This window comes from Cricetulus griseus, chromosome 3 (assembly GCF_003668045.3).
Source record: "Cricetulus griseus strain 17A/GY chromosome 3, alternate assembly CriGri-PICRH-1.0, whole genome shotgun sequence".
Taxonomy (NCBI): domain Eukaryota; kingdom Metazoa; phylum Chordata; class Mammalia; order Rodentia; family Cricetidae; genus Cricetulus; species Cricetulus griseus.
Genome location: NC_048596.1, coordinates 155,845,132 through 155,862,866, shown reverse-complemented (window position 1 = coordinate 155,862,866; position 17,735 = coordinate 155,845,132). Strand labels below are relative to the sequence as shown.

General features: G+C 41.6%; 1 protein-coding gene across 1 annotated transcript in view; it reads left to right on the top strand.

Moving 5' to 3' along the window:
* Window positions 1-17,735, top strand: part of Hhip (hedgehog interacting protein) — an 86,973-nt gene that overhangs the window by 56,950 nt on the left and 12,288 nt on the right. The window contains exons 5-11 of the mRNA XM_027404881.2: window positions 494-645; window positions 1,042-1,215; window positions 1,773-1,916; window positions 7,168-7,289; window positions 9,264-9,387; window positions 10,377-10,507; window positions 12,796-12,877. Of these exons, the coding sequence (XP_027260682.1) occupies window positions 494-645; window positions 1,042-1,215; window positions 1,773-1,916; window positions 7,168-7,289; window positions 9,264-9,387; window positions 10,377-10,507; window positions 12,796-12,877 (929 nt within the window). The remainder of the gene's footprint in view (window positions 1-493; window positions 646-1,041; window positions 1,216-1,772; window positions 1,917-7,167; window positions 7,290-9,263; window positions 9,388-10,376; window positions 10,508-12,795; window positions 12,878-17,735) is intronic.

The following is a 17,735-nucleotide window of genomic DNA, read 5'->3' as shown; positions in this document are numbered from 1 at the left end:
CAACTGATGTGGATGCCTCCGGGTGAAACAAAGGTTTATACATTACACAAGCAATTTAACTGCTTTCGAAACATACTGCCAAGACAGTGGGAGCTGGCAGCCAGCAGTGTGTTTTAGGTTTTGGTGAGCTGGATTAGAAGTAACTGTTGATTGTGAAGTGTTTTTATTTGTCTCCTATGCACTACAAGCAACCTTGTAACCCAGTAAAGAATTCCTCATAGCACTTAAACTGCTCTCCCCAGCTTCCCGAGATTACATGCAAAAATCTCCTGATGAAAGTGGCATAAGAGTCCTGTGCATAGATAACTGCTCAGACAATTGTCCTGTTCAAACCTTTAAAGAGAGCCACGTAGAGAAATGTTTTATGATCCTCTTCTGGGCACAGGACAATGATAACCCAGAACAACGAAGACACTCTTTTCCAGGTTCCAGTTGAAACACAATAAAGAACATAATTAACTTCACGATTATTTGTGTTTTCCGTTTACTGCAGGGAGGAGATGAAAGGGGCCTACTAAGCCTTGCATTCCATCCCAATTACAAGAAAAATGGGAAGCTGTATGTGTCTTATACCACCAACCAAGAACGGTGGGCTATCGGGCCTCACGACCACATCCTTAGGGTAGTGGAGTACACAGTATCCAGGTATCTTAACTAACGTGCATGGAAGCCTACAACATCTGCCCTGTTGTTTGCTCTTCTTCATCTCCTCATAAACTATCTAGAAATGATTGCCGTGAATTGGTAGTAATTAAAGCAGAATCTTCTCATGGCTTAAAACACGTGTGTGTGTGTGTGTGTGTGTGTGTGTGTGTGTGTGTGTGTGTGTGTGTAAGGAAAATCAAGTAAAATAATGTCTTTGGTATTTTTCCTCAACTATCTTCAACTTCAATGACATTCCTAAAATGTAGAGATTAATGTAATTTTTCAGTAATTCTGATTAGCTCTGTTGCAAATGTGATTCTTTCTGTACACAGCTTCCTCTCCAGTGGATTCACATTATGCCTGGAAAATCATGGTGCTTTTCCTTCTGTCATGCAGGAAAAATCCCCATCAAGTTGATGTGAGAACAGCCAGGGTGTTTCTGGAAGTTGCCGAGCTCCACCGAAAGCATCTTGGAGGACAACTGCTCTTTGGTCCCGATGGCTTTTTGTACATCATACTCGGGGACGGTATGATCACACTGGATGACATGGAGGAGATGGATGGGTTAAGGTAACAGACTGCTTACCAACAAGTACTCTTTGACACTCACATGCTTTCAATGCCAGGACACAGGGTTGAACCACAAGTGGAAACTATGTCTGAGTATTGAACATATGGCTGTTTCATGCTGATGGGTCACTCTGCTTTGTCCTGTAAAAGTTATTGCTACAGATGCTGCCCCATGACACACAGCCTTGGGGAGTGCACCTCTGGGCCCAGCAGCAGGGCACTAGGCTCTCCCCAAGCCCATACATCTGTGCTGCTGCCCCACCCTCTGCCTAATGAACTGATGTCTTAGGGACATAAAACCCATAGACTGGCCAAGATTAAAAGGACAGATTTTTTTAAAAAAAACATAAGCAACATACTATGGCATCTCCTTGGCCACCCTCCATCTGTAACCAAACTGTCCCTGGTCTCCCTCATGCCATAGGGAATTTGGAAATGAAGTAATTTTGAGTCAAACGAGGGGATGGTTTCTTTCTCCTTAGAGAAAGTCACCCCATACATGCAGGTGAAACACACAAGCTGAAATGTGAAGTGCTCACTTGCCTCCAATTTCTCAGTGATTTCACAGGCTCTGTGCTGAGGCTAGATGTGGACACCGACATGTGCAATGTGCCTTATTCCATACCACGGAGCAACCCCCACTTCAACAGCACCAACCAGCCCCCAGAAGTGTTTGCCCATGGGCTCCATGATCCAGGCAGGTGAGGACATCTGCCTATCTTGTCCCTACTTTCAAAAGAAAAAAGAATTTGAGATCTAGGAAGACAAACAGGACATTTGGCCACCAAGTAGCAAGGAGTGGTAGCCCTTTGTACTTCTGAAATCATAGGGGGGCTATTAACTAAGCAAACTTTTAACTCACTTTCTAGCACTTACCTGTGAAGAACATTAAAAAAAAAAGATTAAACAAGGGAAAACACAAGTTCTTAGAGAAAATTAGGGGCGGGGGAATTACTATTAGATGCACTTTGGCTTTCTTTCTTTCTTTAAACACCTCTAAATTTTATTTTCCTGTTGGCTTAGTCCATTTTATGCTGCTTTAACATGAGGTTGCACACTGGGCAATTCATAAACAATAGGTGTTTTGGGGTCACAGCTTTGCACGCTGAGCAGTCTGAGCTGTGGTGCCAGCACTTGCTCGGTGTCTGCTGTGAGCCTTCTTGCTTCTTCAGCTCATGGTGGAAGGTGAGAGCAAAAGAGAGGGAGGGAGACAGAAAAGTTGCCAAACTCATCCTCTTATGAAGAACTCACTCCTTGGATAACCAGCTCCCCCTCACAATACCATGAATCCATTGGTGAAAGTAGTGTTCTCATGACACCATCAGCCCCAAAAGGTCCCATCTGCCTTACTGACAGCAGTAGGGACCAGGATGCCAGGATGTGAGCTTCACAAGATACATTCAGACAATGTCATACGTGTTAAAAAGGAGTGGTAACAAGTGTGTTCTAATGGCCCTGCCAGAATTATACAAATGAATCACAGATAAAGTACAGAGCGGAACCTCCTACCTCACACCAGGCAGTTCTTACTGCCATGGCTTCACTTAATACAAGATGATGTAGCGTTAATTTGCAAGAAATTGAGGTAAATGTCAATGTCTCTCATGCTTTAAAAACTGACAAATACTAAAGGAATCCATGGTGGCAGCTCTCTTCTTATTTTATAATGAGCTGTAAAGAACAGAAAAATAAGAAATCTGTAGAATGAAGGGTTTCAGGCACACTTTGAACTGTAGCAGAAATTCTGATGAAAACCCCATCCAGTCTGGTCTATCATTCAGACGAAGGGGCATGTGGGCACATTCATTCGTTTACTAGCTTAGTTATTATTGCTATTTAATGTTTATTAAGTGTTCACTATGTGCAAGGTGAATATTTCTCAACCTTTTTATTTTTATAATCCCTCATGCCCTTCATCTTCCCTCCATCAAAGCCCAAATCCACACTTCATTTCCTTTTTGGCATCTCCACAGATCTTAAAATCTGTTCAGCAGGGAATACTTAAGGTGGGGTCAGGATGTGGAGGAAACTGTCACATTCCATTCCTATAGCTCAGAACGCACAGACACCACAACACAGCACTTTGAAGTGAAGCAGCCTGAGTCACCACCCTCCCACCAGAGCGTTCTTGCAGTGTTCCTGGGGGTCCAAGCCTCAGTGCAAAAACACAGGATGAGGCGCTTTCCAGACCCTTTGCGTGGCATGATGCCTGCACCGGGGAGCCCTTCTTCCTCTGGCTATTGAAGGCTGAAGAAAAATTCTGTCTGTATTCTGTTTCCCTTGCAGAGAATCTCAGACAGAGAAAGATTTAATGAAGAGAAAAGAAACTGTAACTATTGTTGGCTAAAAGCAAAGCTGACTGTCATTAAGCTCCCTCCATAGGGTGCTAGACTAGGTACTCCTGTTGGTAGTGCTCTGGGTAGCTGTCCATGCAGCACCTGTGTAAACTTGTGTGTGTGTGTGTGTGTGTGTGTGTGTGTGTGTGTGTGTGTGTGTGTTTGGTGTATATAAACACCCACACTTACACACGTAGAGAGTAGACCACAGGAGGGGGGTCAGATGTCTTCCTCTACCATCTGCCTTCCTCTTTTTCTCTATTTTTTAAGACAGATGTGTTATTGAACCTGAAGCCCAATATTTCAGTGAGCATGGCTGATCAGCAAGCCCCCCCCACACACACACACACAACGGACTCCCAATACCAGGGTTGCAGGCTTGTGGCATGTCTGACTTTTATGAGGATGCCTGGGAATCAAACTCAGATCCTCCTCACTGCATAGCACATATTCTTGCCCACTGATTCATGTCCCCTGTCCCACATCTTTTTTTAGATTCACAGTAATGTGACCATAAGTTACAAAGACCAGTGATAAACCCTATGCCCACATTAGCATAGCCTCTCCCCCATTGTCACCATGCCCGGTAGAATGACCTTCAGTGAACAACTAAGGAGACATCATCAACACATCAGCCACCAAGAGTCCCTGGTTGACAGTAGCAGCCACTCCCTAGCAGCACACCTCGGGGAGAACAGGCCTCTACTTCAACACATTAGCTGCTTCAGGTAGGAAACAAGTCAAACTCCTTTTTGTCATAAATTCTCCATCTTCCAAAAAAGGTACTAGAAAAAAAAAATCATCTCACCCTCTGGGACTACAGTCACTAAGTCACCACATGCCTGTGTCTCCATCCATGCCAGACACTGTGTTGTGGGATACAGTTAGGACAGTTGGGTTCCTCTCTGTAGAACTGTCCCAGCTCCTGCTTCTTTATCATGACTGGGCTGGTTGGAGCTCTCAGTTGTTTTGTTTTATTGTAATAATTGCTAAATGGCTCTCCATCTCTGAAGTCCCTACTCTCCACTTTTTAACATTTTTCATTTATTGAAAGCCCAATAGTTTGGTGTATAAGTAGTTAATGTATTTTGTTGGCCCAAATAGCAATTGTCAATGGAATGTTTTTGCCTCTGGGGACATTTGACAATGTCTATCAACAGTTGTGGATTTCATATTTGGGATGAGAGGGGCTAAGAGCAGGGAACACTACTGTCATCTAATGGGTCAAGGCCAAGGAGATTGCTAAGAATCCTATAATTCACAGAATGGTACCCCCTCACCTCTGGAACAAAGATTACATGGTCCCAACATGTCAAGAAACCTGTTTTTTGTTTGATTTTTTTGTTTCTTTTTTTTCTTTCTCTCCTTTTTTAATTTAAATTAGAAACAAGAGTATTTTACTTGTCAATCCCAGTTCCCTCTGCCTCATCTCCTCCCCTGCCCCCCCCCCAACTAACACCCTACCTATCCCATACCCTTTCTGCTCCTCAGGGAGGGTGAGGCCTTCCATAGGGGGTCTCCAGAGTCTGTCATAGCCTTTGGGATATGGCCTAGGCCAACCACCTTGTGTCTAGGCTCAGGGAGTATCCCTCTGTGTGTAATGGGCTCCCAAAGTCTATTCCTATGCTAGAGATAAGTACTGATCTACTACAAGAGGCCCCATATATTTCTGAGGCCTCCTCACTGACACCCACGTTTATGGGGTCTGGATCAGTTCCATACTGGTTTCACAGCTATCAGTCTGGGGAGCAAGAGTTCCCCGTTGTTCAGGTCAGCTGTTTCTGTGGGTTTCACCAGCCTGGTCTGGACCTGTTTGCTCATCACTCGTCCTTCTCTGCAGCTGGATTCCAGTTCAGTTCAGAGTTTAGCTGTGGGTGTCTGCTTCTACTTCCACCAGCTGCTGGGTGAAGGCTATAGGATGGCATATAAGTCAGTCATCAATCTCATTATCAGGGGAGGGCATTTAAGGTAGTCTCTCCTCTGTTACTTAAATTGTTAGTTGGTGTCATCCTTGTAGATCTACAGACGTTTCTTTGGCGCCTGGTTTTCTTTTTAAACCTATAATGACTCCCTGTATTATGGTATCTCTTATCTGGCTGTCCACTCTCTCCATACCTCTTCAGTATTGTACTTAAGTTCTAGCTAGAGCAATAAGACAACAAAAGGAGATCAAGAGGATTCAAATTAGAAAGGAAGAAGTCAAACTTTCACTATTTGCAGATGATATGATAGTCTACATAAGTGACCCGAAAAACTCTACCAGGGAACTCCTACAGCAGATAAACACCTTCAGCAAAGTGGCAGGATACAAGATTAACTCAAAAAAATCAGTAGTCCTAGTATATACAGATGATAAATGCACTGAGAAAGAAATCAGAGAAACAACACCCTTTACAATTGCCACAAACAACATAAAATACCTTGGGATAACGCTAACCAAAAAAGTGAAAGACTTGTATCATAAGAATATTTAGTCTTTAAAGAAAGAAGCTAAAGAAGATATCAGAAAATGGAAGATCTCCTGTGTTCTTGGATAGATAGGATCAACATAGTAAAAACAACAATCTTGCCAAAAGAAATCTACAGATTCAATGCAATCCCCATCAAAATCCCAGCAAAATTCTTCACAGACATTGATTTTTGTTTATTTGTTTGCTTGTTGTTTTGCATGTTTGAGAAGTTCAGACATTGCCACTAGGCTTCCTTCTCCCTCCAATCCTAGTCTCTTATTCACTTGGGCATGCTGGAAATATTGTGGCCTCTTAGACCTAGATTAGGTAACAGGAATATAGTGAATGACCCTTGACCTTTGTGGAGCTCCATCAGTGGTTAGAACCACAAGGATATTCTTGTCTCTACATTAGGTATGGAGGACATGAAGACAGGTGGAGGACTTTTATTTTGCTATAGCTCCCAGGGTATTAGTGTGCAACCATTCACGGACTGATGAGATGGCTCAGAGGGTAAAGTCACTTGCCACAAAACATAACATCTGAGTTTGAGCCCAGGAACAGAAGAAAACTGACCTCCACAGATTGTTCTTTGATCTCCACGCAATATACACTATGGTGCACACAAGCACACACACACACACACACACACACACACACACACACACACACACACACACACACACACTCACACACACACAACACACACACACACACACACTCACACACACACACACACACACACACACACACACACACACACACACACACACACACAAGGTAGCATTCCATGTAGGAAATACAACTAGTTCTAAGGCAAATATATTACATACATTGTATGGCACAGTTGATGGTAGCATTGATTCATATTTCCAAACTCTGCCAATGTGTTATGCATGAGGTAATCCTTACCGATAGGCTAACAAAGGTCTTTAAGATGATGAGCACATTCATTAGAAGAAAGATAGCCAGAAAAATTAAGAAATGACTCCTGAGGTCATTGGCTGCAGCAGGGTAAACAAACACATCAGATGTTTCCTTCATTGATTTCAAGAACATCCTAACTAAATTGCTCATGGGATCCTGGCCAACCCACAGAGTGGCCCTTTCTATGTCAGGAAGACCCTGATAGGAATTAATGAGTGTCTTCCTCCTTTATTATGTAGATGTGCCGTGGATCGACATCCTACTGATAGAAACATCAATTTAACAATACTTTGCTCAGATTCCAATGGGAAAAACAGATCATCAGCCAGAATCCTTCAGATAATGAAAGGGAAAGATTACGGTGAGTCAAGCCTGCGGTTGTCGCTGTAGGTAAAGATTGGTTTTAGTATATTAATTGGAGAAAAGGGAGTCTGCATAATGAGCATTTGAAAAAGCATAAAAACAGTGGCCTCTGTGAGGCCAGTGAGTAAATTGCTCCATTTTTAAAGGTTCAAGGACTCCTCCAAGCCCAGAGGGTTCTTCTGTTTAATTGCCTTTCCCATGGATTACAGTCTTCCCTGTGGGTTCAAATAGTTTAATGGTCTCAAAAGTCAGTGGCTTGCATTTTGCTCATCTGAGACTCAAGGCAGGGAACTTCTCTTTACTCCCTTCCCTCTTATATGGGGGAACTTGTCTTAACATCTTATATGCAGACAAATAAGCTTAGAGGTAAGAAATTGCCGAACATTTGACATGCAAGTCTCAGCAATTAGGAAAATAATGTTTCTAATAAAAATAATTTTAAAATGAGCTTCTTTTAGAGAAAACAAAGTAATTGACTTGTAAAAACAAGTCATGGGAATAAAATGTTTAAACATTATTTTTAATAACATGATTACTGGAGTATTTACAGAGAACTTAAAAACATAAAGTTGGATAATGAAGTCCAAAACACTGAATTATTTTCAATGCTATAGTGCATACTTCTTTTGAAGGCCACAGTATAGTAAGCATTTTTACGACTTAGGGAGCACAGGAGATTGAGATTATTAAACTGATTGCTCCTTCTGTTTACTCATTCAACAGAGTTATTTATTTTAGCACTAGGAGTGGGGCAGCTGTGTTAGTTCATGCAGTATTCGGTTATTTTACTTCACTTTTTTTCGAGCTCTCTCTCTCTCTCTCTCTCTCTCTCTCTCTCTCTCTCTCTGGTGTGTGTGTGTGTGTGTGTGTGTGTGTGTGTGTGTGTGTGTGTGTGTGTGTGTACACTTTAAAAAGCCAAACCAAAGAATAATGTTGCTTGGAAAAAGAAGTCTAATAAGCTACTAACTAATTCAATTGATTTGGGCTATATCAGAAGATTAAGCTAAATTCTACTAAGCACATTAACTTCCTAGCAAGACCAGTTAGAGTATTAATGGCCTTACATTTGCGTATTTTAAAACACATTCAAAGTGTGAGCAGCTCCCACTGTGAACACATTCACAGAACCCTGTAAGTGATACGCACCATTATCAGCCACATTGTACAGAGGGGACACTGAGGTACAGAAAGGTTAATTATCAAACAAAATTGAACAGCAAAGGATGGGTTTGAACTGCAGCAGCCTAACTCCAGTACTCGTGACCTTAGTCATTCAGTCATGGCTTCTGTCTGGGGCAGGGTATTTAAAACTGGTCTTTTCCAAGCTTTGTTTTATCATAGTCCTATGGCAGAATAAGACCTTTAAAATGACTGTGTTGCCACAAAGTCACCTACATAGGTACCTGCTGGTGCTTGTGACTTCTTTGACAGTAAAAGCATCCTCATGTGAATTTGTCACATATAATTCAAAGGAGCTGCTAAAGCTGTGTTTGTTAACATTCAACTCCATAAACTGAACTCCCATGGTGCCTTAAGTTAAGATATTACTCTACTGAGTGACAGTGTTTCTATGAATACAGTAAATGTGGGCTTAAAGACATTTTAGGTGCTATGCTTTTATTTTTCATTAAAGTGTGAACTTTTAAAACTTTAAATATTTTATATGATTTGGTAAGTCTGTTTGATTTACTAAACACAAGCAGAACCATTTTTACAGATGTTTATTGTTCAAAACTCAGGCGTTAAAGTATTTTGGCTCTATAGTAACTAACCCTAATTTGAATTGTGCTGGAATCTTGCTGTGTCCTGATGGGCAGTTTCATTTTGTTAAACTTACATTTTGATGCCATCAGTGTACCTGGGAAAGATCCTTGTCTTGCCTTTTGAAACACAATTTGGAATTAAATGATTGTGATGCTCACTTTTACTTCAGAAAATGTTTCATTTGTTCTAATGATATTTTGTTTTTCAGAAAGTGAGCCATCACTTTTAGAATTCAAGCCATTCAGTAATGGCCCTTTGGTTGGTGGATTCATTTACAGAGGCTGCCAGTCTGAAAGATTGTACGGAAGCTATGTGTTTGGAGATCGCAATGGGTATGTTTCCGAATGCCACAGTTTCTTGTATAGTTTGGCACACTACCAAAAAATATTCAAGTGGCTATCCCCCACGTGTCAGACCTTAGACACATGCAAAATTACTGTCAGTTCCTTGTGTTTTGCCTCATCTGGAAGCTTAATTGGAGAGATGCTTCTAAAAGTTTCTTCGATAGGTTCAGTCACTTCTATGGGATAATGTTCAAAGGCAAAGGAGTCTTGTGAGGGACTTCCACTTATTTCTACTGTTCTCTTTATCCTCAACCTAATTCCAAAATTTGTTTTATGAGAGTTGTAAAAGCTGTTTTAAAAATTACCCTGGAAAACTAAGAATTTTGGTAGTGCCAAACTCAAAGGACTTTCTGCCGCACCATGCACTTCATCTACATAAGGAGTTTCTACAAAATAAAAATTGAGCCTCAGTTTTCAGGGTCTCATGGTAGGTAATTATAAGGAGCTAGCGAAACCCATGCTGCTGGCACTCGAGCTCGGCTTCTGCAAGAGATAGGGGATTTGACTGCACCTACCCAGTGCTCTACCCATCCCTCTCGTACTGGTTTCAGCTGCACAGCCTGTGCTTAAGACCAGCCTGCCTGGGAAGCATCCTCTCTAGGTGGAAGGAGGGGAGGGCCTTTCTCTTACTTGGACTTTTCAGGGCCCTTTCCAAACCCCATCTTATCTTTGAGTCCCGTATTCTCATATGGTACTTTCACAGTTCCCACACAGGACAGACCAATGTTCCTACACAGGACAGAGCAATGTTCCCACACAGGACAGATGAGTACTCCCCCACAGGACAGATGAGTGCTCCCAGTACAGGACAGATGAGTGCTCCGACACAGGACAGAGCATATTCTTTTTCCCTTGAGAAGTGATGTATGTCTTTGGTGTGACAATTCCTTATTACAATTTCTATTTTAAAACATTTTAGGATGCCCCATAAGCCAAGGAGTATTTTCACTGTGGGTTTATGGTGTGTTTTGTTGTAGGAATTTCTTAACTCTCCAGCGAAGTCCAGTGACCAAGCAATGGCAAGAAAAGCCACTCTGTCTGGGCACCAGCGGTTCCTGTCGAGGCTACTTTTCAGGTCATATCTTGGGATTTGGAGAAGATGAACTAGGTACCATATCTATTACCCCACTGAGTTCTAGTTTCACTCCTTCCTTGGAAAACTTTGTTGTCTAATAGAATAACTGTCTCTTCTTCCATTTGTTGGAAATGTGTCCACAGTAAAGGGGATCTCCACAGAATCCCAAGATTGTACAGTTAGACTGCCTTTCCTAACAACCTTCTCCAAGGATCTTCATACCTGGTTTATATTTTGGAAGTATTAAAGTAATAAAACAGAAAAAAAACAGGCAGAAACAAGAAAAAATAAGTTCCAAATGTTTTCATACCTACTGATATTTTTTCTCTATATACTATGACACTCCTTTTATTTTTATGTAAAAACTGTCCCACTTGCCCATGTCTTTTTAATATATTTTAGAAAGTACACTCTGAATGAATCTAATTAACCCTCTTTGTTGTTAACTTATTTATTTTTCCCATTTGAGACTAAAATGTGTGTGAGATAATCTGAGGGCCAGAGATCCTTGCCAATAGAACAGAAATTATCTTACCAGTATTGACAATGTTTTTGGCATGTTTATCGCTGTCTGGAGACTGTGTATGTTGAAGGCCTCATCACCATGCTGTGGTGCCATTGGGAGGTGGTGGCACCCTTAGCAGGTGAGCCTCAATGTGAGGAAATTGGTGTTCTTTAAAAAAAAATCGATTTATTTTATTATTTTATATTCATGGTGTTTTGCCTCCATGAGTGTACACCATGTACATTCTTGGTGCCTGAGGAGGTCAGAAGAGGAGATCCCCGGGAACTAGAGTTATACATGGTCATGAGCTGCCATGTGGGTGCTGGGAATTGAACCTAGGTCCTCTGCAAAAGCAACAAGTGCCCTTAACCTCAGAGCCATTGCTCCAGCTCCCAAATTGACACTCTTGAAGGGAGCATTGGAACCTTGTTTTTCTCTGTGTCTTTGCTCTCCAGCTGCTGTGTGGGCAAGAGGTCTTCTTGGCCTACACAACTGCAATGGTATCTCCCACTTAACAGAGTCAGGCTAACACACATTGCAATCCCTAAAACCAGGAGCTAAAATAAAACTATCCTCCATTAAAAATAATAATAATAGTACATAGGAAGCCTGATGAGAAGGGAGTTGGAATTGGAGTCTGGTTAATCGGAAAGTGAAATTATGCACTCTCCACTGTTTTAAATTACAGACTTCAGTGTTGCTTTTATGGTATTTTACTTAACTACACCCTAACAAACCATGAGGACTAAGATCCTTCAGTCTCAGAAATGAATTTTAAGGCATAAAAAGAAAGAATGTTTCTTTCCTAAGTCAGAATGTTCTCTCTATAATGAAAGTCCAGGTTGGTTTTCTTTGCACATTGAATCAACACAAATAGTTACATACCATTCGCTTAGATTAGTAGGGGACTCAGGCAATGATCCCCAAAATGCATAAAAGTACTTGAGAAACATGGGGATATGATAATTAGGACAGAGATTTGTCCTCTCTTGCTCCAGAGTGAAAGCATTTTTTTTCCCAAGACGGGGTTTCTCTGTGTAGTCTTGGCTGTCCTGGAAATCACTCTGTAGACCAGGCTGCCCTCTAACTCACAGAGATCCCCTGTCTCTGCCTCCAGAGTGCTGGAATTATAGGTGTGTGCCACTACCACCCAATATTCCCACTGAAAGCATTTTATATCTGGGTTTTTTTCTTTAATGCATTTCTACCCCACTCAAGGGAACCAGAAAGATAATAAGAGTCAAGCTCTGTAGAATAATTTAAATGTCATCGGCAGACTTTAATTTTGAGAATAACTAGGGCTATGGGTGGGCACTGGTGGTAGAGCACTTGGCTAGAATACTCAAGGCTCTGAGTTTGCACAATAAAGAGGGAGAAGAAGAGGAAGAAGATAGATCAAGGAAGAAGAAAGAAAGGAAAGATGGAAGGAATGGGAAAAGAGTTGGGGGCTGAAAGGAGGAATGAAGGGAGGGGTTTATCCAGGCAGCTTCATAGGAAGGCAGGAAAATTCCACTTGACCTTACTTAGGCTGTTTCACTCTTGAAAACAATCACTGGGTAAGAATAAACCTACAAACAGAGGTAGAGACAAGGACCCCAGGGAGGAGGCTGTTGGCTGTGAGCCAGGTAAGGAACAGGAGTAGTCTGGGGCTGGGGGAGAGGTGACTGGGCTCAGGTACAGTGCAGAGGAGGACTTATGAGTGCTATCACAACCTTAGGTATAAGAGTCTTCCTGAGGCTGGATGGAGACCCATGATATCTGCTTGGCTATGATGTCATGCTATAAATTCACTCTGTATTATTTCTCTTTTCAACAGGAGAAGTTTACATTTTATCAAGCAGTAAGAGTATGACCCAGACTCACAATGGAAAACTGTACAAGATCATAGACCCAAAAAGGTAAAGCTTCTTTTTCGTTTGAGTCCACTCAATATCCACCCTCCAGTCACTTTAGTTCATGCTGAGGTGTTATAGAACAGACATAGTTTGTGAAGGGCTAGAGTGAACATTCTACCGTCCCATGACAGAGGGCTACACTTGACCTTGAAGGGCTTGAAAAGCTTATTCATATCATTCTTGTCCTCTCAGAGATGTCCTGGAGTTGTGGAGCCAACATTCCCTGTTAAAAGTCAGGAGAGGACCCTAAAACATGGAGAACAGTGGCTTCAGCTCTCATGTTAGAAAAGAACAAAATTTTTAATTTTGAGAATATGAAAATGTTCTGGAGAACATCATCCTTCTTAGTATGATTTTTGTTAGATAGGCAAGATAAATTATCTTAACAGTTCAACAAATGATTCTCATTTCAAAGTGATCAGACAGTTCATAGCACTCACAAAGACTGTTTGATCAAGCCAATGAAAACTGAAGTACTGTTTCGCTATTTGCTTCAGCAAAAGGAAGGTGTGAAGGTTTTTGTCCTTTAAATATCATATTTTGGTGGCTTTTAGCAGATAAAATGTTGCCTTGAAAACAAAAGGACAAGACTTCAGATCCACAGACCCCAAATAAATGTGGAGTGGGATAGTGGCTACATACATCCAACATCAAGGAGGCAGAGGCAAGGCATAGATTGCCAAACAAGTGAGCTCCTGGTTCAGCCGGAGACTTGTCTCATTAAAGGAAACAGAAAATGATCAAGGAAGATACTCAATGTTAACATCTGGCCTACACACACACACACACACACACACACACACACACACACACACCTAACATACACCTGTGTAAGTATGTATCTGTGTGTGCATGTTCACGTGTGTGTGTGTGTGTGTGTGTGTGTGTGTGTGTGTGTGTGTGTGTGTGTGTGTGTGTTCTGCTGCTATTCCCTCCCAGTCTAGTCTACCCATCGCAATGATGATGGCACACAGTTCCCTGTGGTTCCAATCATCATTCATCAGTCATGATTTTCAAATATGAGAGCTGAACTTTCTGAAACTGTTAAAATTACGCACTGCCACATGAATGTTGGTCATACAGAACCTAATCACTTTTATAGATACAAGTGGTTAGTGACTAACTGGTACTCCTTACTCACCAACACCATGCTACAAACTTCAAACTTCTTTGAAGCTTTTCTCAAGAGAATCAGTTCTAGATATTGCAAAGGTTAGCCAAAGGCATTGACGCCATTCAACTGTTAAAATACTATTTGTACGTTGTCAATTGCGTTTTCCTGGAAAAGCCATGATCTAGTGACTGGGCAGACTACCTTTTCTATCACCAAAAAACATTTCCTTTCCTGAGAAAACTACAGGTTAGAACTGGCTACTGCACAACAAAGAGGAGAACCCATGAGAAAGGGGAAGTGGTCCCTGTCCCCTGCTCACAGAGAGCGTGACCTCCCTTCTTTACAATAAGAGAAATGCTTATTGTCACATACGTAGTTGCAGTGAGGTTTTTCCTATTTATGTTTGAAATCAGTGTCTTCTTTGAGAAAAGAAAAGAAATGAAAAACTATCAGACACTTAGGAGGGTGCTGAAACTGGCAACATTACAAATACAAACCAATCTAGTGTGCACTCCTAACAGAGTGCTCTAATGACCTGCAGTGCAGGGATGGGGTTTTACCCGGACCTGTGGCAATTAGTTACAAAATGGTCACTGTTGCTCCATTATGTTGTCAAGACTGATCAATTTCTGAAGCTTCCCCACAGTAGGGTAATGAATTCTTTCCCCACCCTGCCCTCCCAGCCACACACAAAATCTCTCTTGATCTGGATTGTTTAGTCTGTTGGTGAGTAGAGGTGAAGTTTACACCTTCAATCTATTATTAGGATCTAATTATCAGGGTTGCCATGAGTGACCTTGGCTTTGTGATCTTAGGGCCCCTCTAGTAGGGTGGTCTCAGACTGACATACCTGAAGGCCTGGCTCCTCATTATGGGGCTGTTTCTGGTGATTCATGTCATGTGTGGGGCCAGGGTTAAGATCTGTGTTTGCTTTGCAGAGGTGGGGAAGTAATAGAATCTCAGAGACCCATCCTCCCACACGGGCATCAGCATATTCTAAATTAAACCAAGTGCACGAAAGCTAATGTTTCCATAAAGGCTTGTTGGGAGCCTCTTACTGTTTTGATGTAAATGCCAGCAGTAATTATTGCAGTGTTTTCCCAAGAGGGGCTGGTGCATGAGCAGACACTTCTGTGCAAACAGGATTCGGGGCAACACAAGTTAATTGCTAGCATAGGCATGCTCAAGAGGTCAGGCAGAGTAGAAGTGTCTTTCTACTCTGAATAAAGAGCACCATCAAATTTATAAATACACACACACACACACACACACACACACACACACACTCACATACACACACACACACACACACACACACACACACACACACACACATTTGTCATTTCAAAAATCTAACAAATTGAGAAGTGCCTAGACTTGTTAGAATATTTTCAAGATAGCTTTCATATTATCAGTTGATTCATGACCCTGGGAGAGACAAGTACTAAATGGCAATTCGTCATATTTTTATATAAGGTATCATAGAATTTATGTACTTACCATAGTATTTATGCTACATTTTCTTATACACACATATTGAACTTAGAAATAAAAATGTAATAACTCTTAATCAAATTTGGCAAAACATGTGAGGTTCCAATGTTGTCAATCCAATCTGCAAGGACAGTTTAGTCTAAAGCTGAAAACTGCGGGATCATTTATGTTAAGTTTTAAATTATTTAGGGTGGAACAGCTCCCTTAGAAGATCTTTTACAAAAAGTAAAGATCATTACATTTTAATTAGTTAACTTTTAAGTTAGTATATAAAGTAATAGGGCTTCTTGTAAATTTTATGCTCACATATATTTGTATGTTGCTCTTCTCACCGCCCATTACCCTTCTTCCCTCCCCATCTCCAACTGGCCATCATCTGTAATGAAAATTTGAAAATGAAAGATGACCAGCTTTCCTAAGTTACTTAGGGAAAAGCCTTCCCTGGGGAGACAGTACAAGAATGGATTTGTCTTATGCCAAAACGCAAAACACTTCCAGGGCATCTTCAGGGTTGAGAAGTTACCTCTCATATCAGAATGGAGCTGGGATCAAACCAACAGCTCAGTCAATTCTGAGTTCCTAAACTCTCTTGTACTCAGTTCAGTGTGTCCTGTAATCTGCCCTTGGGGCTTCACCAGCTGATATCCAGGGCACAGGTGTGGATGCATGGAGCATACATTTTGGGCAGTGGATCTCATTTCACTCAGTGGTGCTGAGTCTTGTCTTAGAGTCTTCCTTGAAATCCAACAGCACGCCACAGAAACTTGTACACGACCACTGATTACCTCATATCTCTTGACTACATGGGGCTCTGAAGTTAGCTGAATCATGTATTTATAGTGTATTCTAATCTCTAGTCTTGTCAGGCCACATTCTTTGCATTCCATAATTATTTTCAGGTGCTTTCTCAACTTGTAAGTTTCTCTCACTTCCAAAATTAGGATGCAGGTGTCCAGGGAGCTTTAAAAAAAAAAAAAAAAAAGCTCTGAACAAATACATTCAGGTAGTCATTCCTTACATGCTTGCTCTTCATTAACTCTTTTCAAACTTGTTCAAATGTTTTGGGGGCGGGGTGTGAGGTGGCTCAGCAGGCAAAGACACTCGCAGCACAAGCCAGATACCTGAGTTCAAGTGCCACCACCTAGAGATGAAGGAGAGAAACCAATCTACAGTTATTCTCTGAACTTCAAATCGGAGCTGTAGCACCAAGCCCAGACACACTCCAATACATGAATGAATAAATCCATAAAATTTAAAAGAAACAGGATCAAATGCTCTCTAGCAATGGTGGAAACTTAAAAAAGTTCTGACACAGGTGACTTCGAAGCTTTGTCTCTGTAGAGCACAAAACTCTAGTTTTGTTTCAGAAGAACTTAACCCAAAATGGCTTTGCTTTGACTTTCAGATGCCCCAGGGTTAATTCTCCAGGAATGTGGAAAGAAAGGCCTTTCCCGTTGCTTTTCCTGCTCTGAATCCACTCTTCCTGTATTTCAACACCTTGCTTAGCTCTTCTCCAACTCAGATGCCAGGGCCTTCCCTTTAAAAAGTCTGTAAATTAACAAAGCAAACCCCAAGCCTGAGAGGTCACTCTTCAGAAATGCTGTGTCCCCAAACTCCTCTGTGACCAATATCAAAACCTACCCCTTCTGCTGCCTCCCCCCTCCCATGAGGTGCCATTTCCTGGCTTTGTTTTGATTTTTTGGTTTTTTTTGTTAACCACTTCATCCTATTCCTCGTTATGCAGGACGCTAAAGTATTGCTTTAAAAAAAATCACTTTGCAAGGGTAAGCCAGTCCTATTTATCCTTTGCGTATGTCTGGGAGCCCACAGGCAGCTCCGGTCATCCTAAAGAAACTTACACATAATAGAGCAACTTTGTCCAATAAGCCAGTGGAGTCCCAATCCATCAGTCAAAGTTTTATGCAAGTGGCCCCCACTAAGTTGATAAATTCCCACAGTGCCTGTTGACCCAGCTGCCAAGTCCTCTTGCAGCAGGTGGTGTTTTCATGGCCACCCCGACAGTAATACAAACTGTTTAGCGGCTTCATTGACCTTGTAGCTATTAACTGGGATACAGGCTGCACAAGGGACTAGTTCTCAAACAGGACAGAATTTCTTAACACTAGGGGTCATGAACAAGTATATGCCCTGTAAAAATCCATCCAGCATGGTCAATTTGAACTCTAAAAGACAGGCAAGCATTTTCCACCTTTTTGCTATTATTTTTATGATGTATATCCGATAACCAAAAAT